The sequence below is a fragment of the Aythya fuligula genome, chromosome 17 (genome assembly GCF_009819795.1).
Source record: "Aythya fuligula isolate bAytFul2 chromosome 17, bAytFul2.pri, whole genome shotgun sequence".
Classification (NCBI taxonomy): Eukaryota; Metazoa; Chordata; class Aves; order Anseriformes; family Anatidae; genus Aythya; species Aythya fuligula.
In genome coordinates, this window is record NC_045575.1 from 14609443 (window position 1) to 14620700 (window position 11258).

At 42.8% G+C, this 11258-nt stretch overlaps 1 protein-coding gene across 3 annotated transcripts in view; it reads right to left on the minus strand.

The window, feature by feature from the left end:
• Positions 1–9179, minus strand: part of TMEM132C (transmembrane protein 132C) — a 220465-nt gene extending 211286 nt beyond the window's left edge. For all 3 annotated transcript variants that reach the window (XM_032198962.1, XM_032198963.1, XM_032198961.1), the window contains exon 1: positions 8770–9179. In XM_032198962.1, coding sequence (XP_032054853.1) covers positions 8770–8866 — 97 coding nt within the window. In that variant the 5' untranslated portion in view covers positions 8867–9179. The remainder of the gene's footprint in view (positions 1–8769) is intronic.
• Between the last annotated feature and the right edge of the window lie 2079 nt (positions 9180–11258).

An 11258-nucleotide genomic window follows, 5' to 3' on the forward strand; every position in this document is an offset into this window, starting at 1 on the left:
GCTCATTCTGTCATTCCCATCCCAGTCCTGAGACATTTCCTTACAGACCTTCATCTTGTTCTGAATATTCCTGCCTTTTTGCAGGCCCCCATCCTAACCTCCTCCTCCGCACCACCTTCCACAATCAGACCCTTCCCTCCACTTCCAGTCTTCTTCCTCCTCACCCAAACACCTGACTCTCTCCCATCTGTCCCCAAACTGATTCTTGATCTTGTTAGTTTTCAGACCATACTTTCCCGTGTCATTCTCCTTTTAGCTCACCTTGCTTCCCACCTTAAACTCTTGCTTTTGTCTTTCCTTTATTACTATGAAGCAAGTTCATCTTCCAGTAAGTCCACCCTGCAGCTAGGAAGGGGGACAAAGCGTGGGAACGCAAGGATGGACAGCGACCCTAACCATATGTTATGCTTTGCCAGGTCAGACTTATGCAGTGCAGATTTGTAACTGCAGGGAAGTAGAGCTCATCCTATCATGTTATAGGCCTAGTGCAAGGCAATTTTCTAGCATTTAACTGTAAAGATGCAACAAGTTTTCCTTGTCATGAGCAAATTCATTCTCTCTAATGTTTCTGACTTGACATCCATCAACCAACCTCAGACTTCTTTCAGTGATCTCACAAGACCTCTTTCTTGGGGAGTTTCATAGGGGTACGAGCACTTTTTGTAGAAAAGGTCAGCAACTATTTTTAAACAAAGGAAAATCCACACTACCCCTCCCCTCCCTCTACATGTTTTTTTTTTTTTTTTAATATCTTTGGTTTACGAGATCTGTTTTGTAAACCATTGAACTCTTGGCTCAGGTTTTGGAAAGAAAATTTACTCAGACTGAAGCAGATGCTTGGCATGGAATATTTCAGCTGAAACAGTTAATGACTGGAAAACTTAAATTAAAACCCAACTCTTTTAATGGCAGTTCTAATAACAAGCAGTGCTACTAGTCCCAATAGTAAAAATAGACCAAAAAAACCGTTGATGGGAGGTTTTGTTTTTTATTTTGTCTTTAATTCAACAAAACAATTTAGTCATCAAAAACACATTCTAGCTGCGTGTAGAAATGGCACTACATTAATGTAAACATCACTTATTTATATAGGATCAACATGAGAAAAAACACCCAGTACAAAAAATAAAAATAAAAATTAAAGCTGTGTGGTTCACCAAGTGTTCATTCTCTAACCTCTCAGCGTTTAATATCCTGCATTGGGTATATAATGTAAGTAATTCATATAATCTCTTCACAGAATCACAGAATCACAGAATTTTCTAGGTTGGAAGAGACCTCAAGGTCATCGAGTCCAACCTCCAACCTAACGCTAACAGCCCTCCACTAAACCATATCCCTAAGCTCTACATCTAAACGTCTTTTGAAGACTTCCAAGGATGGTGACTCCACCACTTCCCTGGGCAGCCTGTTCCAATGCCTCACAACCCTTTCAGTGAAGAAGTTCTTCCTAACATCTAGCCTAAAACTCCCCCTAGCTCAACTTAAAACCCATTCCCCCTCGTCCTGTCACCAGGCACGTGGGAGAACAGGCCAACCCCCACCTCGCTACAGCCTCACCTTGAGGTACCTATACAGAGCGATAAGGTCGCCCCTGAGCCTCCTCTTCTCCAGGCTGAACAAGCCCAGCTCCCTCAGCCGCTCTCGTAGGACTTGTTCTCCAGGCCCCTCACCAGCTTCGTCGCCCTTCTCTGCACCCAGCTCAAGCACCTCGATGTCCTTCTTGTAGCGAGGGGCCCAAAACTGAACACAGTACTCGAGGTGCGGCCTCACCAGAGCTGAGTACAGGGGGACGATCACCTCCCTAGCCCTGCTGGTCACGCTGTTCCTAATACAAGCCAGGATGCTGTTGGCCTTCTTGGCCACCTGAGCACACTGCTGGCTCATATTCAGCCGACTGTCCACCATCACTCCCAGGTCCTTCTCTGCCTGGCAGCTTTCCAACCATTCCTCTCCCAGCCTGTAGCTCTGCTTGGGGTTATTGCGCCCCAGGTGCAGGACCCGGCACTTGGCCTTGTTAAACTTCATGCAGTTGACCTCAGCCCATCGGTCGAGCCTATCCAGATCCTCCTGCAGAGCTTCCTACCCTCAAGCAGATCGACCACACGCACCTAACTTGGTATCATCTGCGAACTTACTGAGGGTGCACTCGATGCCCTCGTCCAGATCATCGATGAAGATATTAAAGAGGACCGGCCCCAGCACCGAGCCCTGGGGGAGGCCACTCTTGACTGGCCTCCAACTGGACTTGGCTCCATTCACCACGACTTGGACCTATCATTTTTTTTCCCCTCCTGCTTTTGCTTACATAAGCAGTCAGTTTGATCCCATGTTGATACAAACCTTATCCTTTATGAAAAAATATTGTATGTGCTTTATCGTCCTGAAGCAGCTTAGAGAGGAATGCATGCTAGTGGTGGCACAAAACCAGGGTTGTTCAGTTTGGGCAAGGGCAGAAATCTGGCAACACCAATTTACATTGGCTCAAGCTGGTGAGGAACAGTACCCTCAAGCAATACAACTGGCTGGAAAACAGGAATTTCACAAGGATGGAAACTGTAACATTTTGAAGTTTGTTTTCATTCTCAATGGGAAAGAAAAAAGCTAAATTGTTATGTAAAGGTAAAATGCTTTTCAGACGACATTGAATGAGAATCCTTTCATAGTAGTCATATTGAGCTGATTCATTTCTGCAATATGAAAACAATATTATAGAAAAATACTATATAGAGCACATTGTTAGTATCTATGCTATTGTCAATTCATGTTTGAATACATTTACTAGAAGTAAAGAAATTGTGCTTGCATCTAAATTTTGCTTTGATAATTTTTAAAGAAAACTTTCACAAAGTTAAAAAAAAAGAAACTTTTTACCCCTTTCTCCCCATTTTGTTTTGTAATTGTATCAGTTTTTAAAATATTTTTGAAGAAAGAACAGTTCACCTGATTTTTTTTTTTAATTAACCAAAGAAATATAGCAATTACCTAAGCAATACAACATTAGATGTATCGTTGTAGATACATTTCAACATCTGTGATTCTATGTTGCAGTTAAAGAGCAGAATCTAGTGGACCAACCCCTCTGTTGCATCAATATCAGAGGATATCAGCTTACCTTTTATTTACTTAAGACTTCCTCTTCATGCACAGAGAAGCTGACTTTTTGCATGTGCTGAGGGGACCATTAAGGATTTGTTCTAGTCAAAAGCATAAACTTTTTTTAAAGTGTCTTTCCAAAAAGAGGAAGTTCTCCCCCTGATTTTATTCTTGTTTAAGTTCAAAGTTTTCACACAAATGCCAAATCCCTCATCATTATATTGTTACTTAGTTTGCCTCAAGTTATTGAAAAGGCCAATTCACTTAATTCTGTCTTCCCTTGCAGCAAGATTGCATTTCCCATTCTTAAGCTATATAACAAAAAGCACTGAACACCCAAATTCTGTTAGCAACAGAAATTAACAAATAGAATAGTACTCTGCTAACTTTATGATAGAAGTATGACACCATTACAGAATAGTGTCCTTCTACAAAATTGCATCTTTAATAAAGTTTGTAGAAGATGGTTGAAAATGGCTGCATGAGAGGAAAACATCAAAAAAGGTGCTTGACCTTAGACATGACACTTGTAGCACCAGTGGATGGTAAAATCAGATTAAATTCTTATTGCAGAATACAAATAAAAGCAGCATTCAATTAAAGAGACTCATCTAGCCATTTACATCTGTCAAGCTGCTGAAGCTGCAGTTGTAAAAGAACACTTTTAATAATGACAGTGGAACTATGATTAGTATGATCTGTGCTATTCAAGCAAAAGATGTGCCAAAAGAGGTTGTCTCTGCACACAAAGTTACTGACCCAAGATGTCAGTGATGCAATAGTAAGACATTAGCACATTTCTGAAGTGTGGTGGCAAAGAACCACTTAGTCCAAATGTACTTCCCTAAAGAAAAATTCAGCTAATTGACCAATGGTGCAAAGATGCCTGTAATTTTAGTGATGGGGATGACACTGTTTATGGAATTCAAGCTCAATAGATTAATATGCTTTAGAACAGCAAAGAAAATGGAAGAGTAAACTTGCTGGGTCATTTCACTATATAGAACTGAAAACGGTGATCTGAGGCTGTGTATTGACCCCAAAAATGTGAACAAATAAAGAGAGAGTATTTCTATTTACTAACTAAAACAGACACAGGATTACTGGAGTAAATTTATTTCCTGAGCTAGATGCATCCACAGGCTTTTATTAGATACCTCTAAGTGAGGAGACTGCAGAAGCTATGAACTTTCAATGCACCATTTGTCCGTCCCTGTTTCAAAGGGGTCACATCTGTCACTAGAGCCTGAGCCAGCCCACAGGACACAAAACAGTATAACTGCTGAACACTGTGAAACTGTTTTGCTGGGGTATTGAGTCTGCAAGGAAGGCTGAATAAAATATAAAAGACTCAGGCCTGCAAGAGCAAGTCAGGACAAGAGTTTGACCTAGACAACGGCAGGTTTTCTGACCAGTAAGTTATTGCATATCACTATGAAGGACAGAGCATCCAAATTTCAAACACCCAGATTTTGCATCTTATAGCATCACAGATTATTTTCTGTATTTGTATCATCGCAGCATTTAGATATTAAAAAAATAAAAAAGTACCAGCCAAACCAGGATCAGAAACTATCAAACCAAGAAAAAGTTGAGCACAGTGAAAAAGAGCCCAGGAAAGTAAGAAGGAAATGACTGATCAACACTCGGACAGCAAGGCAGCAGTATTCCTGACAGCAGAGGCAGCATCTGATTCCTGCTAAACAGCTTTCCTTTCACTAAATCCCCTCTCCTCTTTGGCATCAAACCCACCCTGTATGCACTAAACATCTCCTTCAAACTGATGGGTGTTATTTTTATCATTCACCCATAATGTGTTTGCTTTCTGTCTTACATCCTCAGTTTAGCTTTTTGGTATCCATATTAGATGATTTTCCATAGCTGTCTTTACACGCTTCCCTGGAGTTCTCTCAACTTGTTACCATTTTACTTTACCTCTTTTATTTCACAGGGCTTTTTTGTCTCTGTCACAGCAGCTAGGACACATCTAAGTGCTGCCTGTCAGACACGAACTACTGCCAAAACTCTCAGTGTGCCAGCACAAACTGGCACACAACATATGATCAAATCGAAGAGTTTACCAAAAACTTGAAAATTAGAGCAGTGCAACAAATCCAACACCTCTTCTGTGATGTGGTCACACTCTGAAGATTTCAAACTTTTACTTGTCTCCAGACTAACTGCCTTGAAGAGACATGACCCTAATCACAGCTAGGGACAACAGCTCTGAGATATTTACTGCAGAGGGGCATTACCTTGAAAACCCTGCCTAGGAAAGTTTGTGTGCCAACACTTCTAACAAGTTTACCATTATTTATAGAGCTTCTAGCTATTCATTACAAGACAACTTTTCAGTGGTGCTGAACCACTGCGTCATCAGTAGAGTTCAAAAATGCAGAACTAAATCCCAACTCTTAAAATCCATATCCTTTAATCTCAGTGAACATAGCTTACCATTGCTTACTAATATTTAGCAACTTAAGAAAACTTAATGCTGTGCTGTTCATTATTTGATTTCATACATAGGAAAGTTCCAAATCTGGCACAAATACTTAGCTCCACAATTCAGGAGCCAGCCACATATTATGCATTAGAGAAGTGATTACTGGTATGACATTTATATCACGTGGTCATACAGTTAGACACATGCTTGAACAGACATTTATAATACAATTGTTGCATATTTCACTAAGTACAGTGTCTAATAAACCTTAAGATCTGCTATTAAATATGAAAAGTCAGAATATTAATAGCACTGTCTACATTTTGATGTTATATCTTAGATTAGTCACTTAAACACTGTGCAGTTATAATTTAACATAATTCAAGTCGCCTGCTGTGTTCTTAGCTACTGCTAACATGATGAAATTGAGAAAGAAAATCTAGGAAGCATTCCATAACACTGAGGTATGCCATGCTATTGATCTTCCAAAATAACATATAAAAAAGCCACCTAACTGCTTGAACAATTTAAAATTGGAAGAAAATAAAGTTCACAATAAAGAGCTTCAATCAGTTCCCACATCACTGTAACTGAAACAAGATCTCATTACATGATTTTGATATAAGCAATAGCAGAGCCAAATCAGGTGCTACACCAACCTCTGGACACACAACTGTGCCTGCATTTTTGTACAAAGGCTATTTAAGCATCTAAAATTCCTGTTACTCTATGCAGATGTACCTTCTGCTCATGTTCTCTCTTGCATGCACCTACTTCTCACGCAAGTGAACTAATCCTCTAGCTCTACATCCCCAAACTCATTTTCAGGACTTAGAATTCTGTATTTCTGGTTTCTATTATTCTGTTTTAGTTCACAGATAATACGGCACAGAATTCCCAGTCATCTATGCATTATACAATGAAAAAGAGCTGTACACTTGCCTTCATACTTATGCTCCAATTCAAACAAAAATTTAAAATATCTAACTTCAAGCTCATCCATACCTCCTATTGCCTATAAAGAGGCTTAAGCACACGCATTAGCACTTTGCTGAAAAGAAGACATTTCCTGAAAGGAATATATATGCATACTTGGTATTTACTTGCATAAATATGATTTCACACACTCTCCACCTAGAGAAAAAGCATCCAATAATTGGTATGTAAAGCATGCGCGTGTACCTAAATGCAAGAACACTTTTGTACGCTGACTTTTTATACATCCTGGTCTGACTAGAGGCATGGCTTAAATTAAATGCCAAGCTTCTTTCTTGAGATTGAATGAATTAACATTATTAGCCTGATAATAACCACAGAACAATGGCACACCGAGGCCTAAGGCAACGTTTCAGGAAAGTTTTCTCAGAAATTCAGGCCTGATAGGAGATGCTAATGAGTTCAGAGAAGTAAATGTATCTCTTTAAATAGCAAATGACAATTTGCCTATATTAGTAAATTTCTCAGCACATTTACAGATGTTTTCACTTGTAAGCTAAAAATTGACTTTCATTTAGTTGGACTTTGGCTCTCAAGAACAATCACTATCCTAACACACCAACCAAAGGAGTGCAAATACACAAGGGGAGTGCAAATGAAATACTTGATAAGACCGCACAAGGAAACCATACAAACACCTTATTAAGTAAGTTTAATTAACTGTCTCTTTTCTAAACTGTACTGCACCTTGCAATGCTGTGAGGCAAATTCTTTGCTCAGAAGCTCTGCTTTTCTTCCCTGAAGGAAAGTACTATTTTCTCTTTTATTCCCAAAGAACACAGCCCAGCAACTCCTAGCAGCTGCTACCAGCAGCAGCTGGCTGTGGCACCACTGCTGACTTCTTTACAGCACGGCTGCGTCAACGTTGACCCAGGTTCCAGCAGAGAGAAACAGCTTAACGAGGCTGGGTTGTTTATAACCTCTCACTGTAGCACTGTCTCCCACCCTTAAGAAACAGCACCTACATATTTCTCTCGTAAAAATACTTTCAGACAGAAAGTGTCCATATATGAGTGCCTAACTCTATTAAGTCTAATGCAAATGATTATTGGAGAAGATGCATTTGTGACTGTAAAAGCTGCACAGCAGAAGAGAAATATTGCCCTAGAAAAAAAATGCCAAACCCTTCTTACAAGTCTTAATCTCCTGCAGACTCTGCAGGTGAGCATGTGGCTAATAGGACTCTCACCTCCAGACTGAAGCAACCCAAACAAAACCCCATATTTCAGATTCTTCACATCAGCACTTTCACAGCACATTGACTCACTTGGATGTACATTAGTTTTAATGTACTATATTAAAATGACTGGCATTAAGAGGCCATGCAGTTAGCACCACTAACAATGGAAATAAGAGAAATATACATATATATTTCTTATTGCCCAGGGATGACCACAACAGCTGGAATCACAAAGACCTTGACAAGTTTCCATCACCCCAAAATGCAAGGGGTAGGTGCTGTGTTCAAATGTTCACAACTAATATGGTCTGAGCACGATCACCAGATATGGAGACATGGCAGTCACCTATAATTCCACATAGAAACCATGAGTCGCTTCAGAGCGGACTTGCCTTTGTCCAGGTGACTCTGGCCCCAGAAGCCCAGTGACCAGAGGCAGCAGCAGACCACCCAAATGACCTCCTGCGACCACAGCCCTCGGCTGGCCCCGTAACCCAGGTAACAGCCACCTTGCCCAGACTACGTAATAGGGCTTCTACCCGTTATCTAGAGCTATCCCTGTACAACTCCTGCTTCATTTAAAAGATGCTATTCTACGGTCTTAATTAACACTGCCACTGCTCCCCTGGTGCCTCGGAGCTTTCTCCGCTACCCGTCCCGTCCGACGCTGGCCCCGGCCCACCTCCCACGCAGAAGGGCCCTTTGCTCCGGCGGGATCTCCAAGATGTGTGCACACACCACCACCGCCGAGGCGGGGAGGAAGGAAACTTTCTCCGTTTCCCATTTCAGCCAGATGCAAGCTCACAAGGTTCTCTCCTATCCACATTAACACGGGGATGAGAGAGAGGGGGGCGAAACTGTAAGACAGAGGAGAAAGAGAGAGCATTTTAAAAGGGAAAATAAAGACGGGGAGAGGAGATAAAGGAAATAAAGAGGAAAAAGGAGGAATTCAGCCCACACGCAGCCGCGGCGGAAAGCGAACGGCCAGCTTGAAGGGCTTCACCCAGCTCAGCCCTAGCGCGATCGCGACCACCCCGCGCCCCCCCCCGCTTACCTCCGCGGAGCAGGGCCGCCAGGAGCAGGCTGCGGGCCGCCCGCAGCGGGCTCAGAGCCGCCCGGCGGGGCACTGCGCCGCGGTCAGTCCCCGCCATGCCGCCGAGACCGGGACACGTCCCAGGAGCGGCTCCGGGAGGCTCGGCCACCGCCGCCCCGCTAGCTCGCCATCGCCGCAGGCACACACCAAGACCCCGCTCAGCACCGCGAGGGGCTCCTGCCCATGCCGGCCCCTCGAAGCCCTGCCCCAGAGCCGGGGGGTGCAGCGGCTGCCGGAACCCCTGGCCCCGCCGAGGAAAACTTTCCGAACGGAGGGGCTGAGTGGCCCCCCGGCTGCTCGCCGCAAAACACGGGCGCCTTTCGCTACGGCTCCGCTTCCCGTGCCTTTATCTGGGGGCCGGCGGCAGACGCGCACACACACACACGCACTTTTCCCTGAGAGGAGGGGAGCCCAGCCCTGGCGGGGAGCGGAGGCGGTGACCTGCGGGCTGAGGGAGGACCAGCTCCAATCAGGGAACCCACGCGTGCATCGAGCAGCCCGCCCCCGGGGACGGGGGTGCCACCACCCCTGTCACCACAACCACGGGACCTCCCCCGGGAGCGGGGCGTGAGGGACTGGAGAGCCGCGGGCTGGGGGGGGGAGCGCCGGCACCGGGAGGCTGAGGGGGCAGAGCGGGAACCGATGACGGTCCTGTCACGAAGAGCGCCCATGGGAAAGCGCTGCTGAAGAGAGACCGCTGCTCGCAGCGCCTGGGATGCGAGGGGAGAGAAGGTTTGCCAAGCCGACACGGCAGGAGAGGGGAGTCTCAGCTCACTGGCGTGCCAAGGGCAAACTGGAGGGGCAGGGCACCCGAATGAAGGCACCCCCGGACCGGCTGGCCCTGGGGAGTAGAGGAAGCCCCCTCAGAAATAATGGGACACCTCTGACCCCAAGTCTTCAGTCCTCCCTTCTCGAGTCCAGGTATAGTGACAGATATATTGAAAAGAACATTGCCAAAACAGGAAAGTTTACTACACACATATGCATCGCTCCAGAAAGAGTGAGAGGAATGTATGACAGATTTTGATCACGCTGGTTTGTGTGCTGTGCCATTACAGCCCACCACTAGTCCCTCAGAACTGCTCAACCCACCTGGATTTCACCCATCTCCAACCCAGCCTCTCGCACTTCCATTTCCTTCTGCATAATTTCATCTTCTAAATGTAATTCTCATGCCTCAGCTTTATTCCCATCTTTTAACTTGATCCAGATAATCCAGCAGGTATCATTTCTGATATTTTACTCATAATAGAAAATACTGAGTGCAGAAATCCCCAAAGCAGGGAACAACATACCCTCTACAAAATGGTGACCTCTTGCAACCCGCTGCTTTTGTCTGAGAAATTAGGCCCTCATTCTTCAGGTAAAGAGTCACAGACAGTCCACTATGACTGGTTAATAAGCTAAAATTAGTGAAGTTCTCCCCATCTGTTGTCAGGCAGTGAAACAGGTGTCAAAGTTTATCATTAGATATTTTCCTTAATAAAGTGAGTAAAATATGTCTATGCTAATTCTATAAAGCCTATTGTTTACACAAGGCATTGTTCCCAGTTTGATAAGCCAAGTCAAGAAAAACTGCTTTAAAATAGGGTTTTCTGATGAGGAAGTGATGATGAAGGAGCATGCTTGAGACTGTTATGGTTTACATGATTTTATTGTCATAAAAACAGCTGATTCAAATAGAAAAAAAAATATCACGCTAATAGCAGCTAGTTCAAATACAGAAAAAAAAAAAAAAGTATATCATATGGATGCAATCCTAAGATAATTTTTTCACAGGAATGTAAAGAAATATTTCTCAATGAAAAAATAATTCAAACATGTAACAGCTATAGTATTTTCTGCTTGATTGTAAATTCTGTAGACACTACAAATACTTGTTAGAGGTTTTAAATGTAAGAATCCCACAATCAACGATAAAACAAAACAGCTGACCAACATTTATTCCTGTCTATGCTTAAATTTGTAGATAATGTGTATACACAATTCATCTGATTTATAACAGAAAGCAGATACATTCAAGACAAAAGCCTTTCCAAGGCAACTTTTACCAAGGGACCAAAAAACAATGGAATCATCATTCATAAAGTACCAACATTTGTTTTCTTTAAATTGCAAAGAAAATTTCAACATAATGTAAATTGGAGGGAATTTCAGATTATTTGGAAATATTGACGTGTAGAGTTATGTGCTATTTATCCTATCCAAACTGGAGTGTATATAACATTATTTGCATAAAATGATCTGAAGAAAATTTTGGAAATTCCATATAGAACCCATTGGCAGCAGCTTTCATGGATAAGAAGAAGTATAGAAATGTCTAAATATAATAGATTTTGCTACAGCTGTCATTATTCCTTTGAAATTTGATTTCTTGTAATTGTAGATTCAATATTTTGTAGCCAGAATTGTCAACAGAAGCTATGCCTAAGATCATTAGTTTAGGCTAG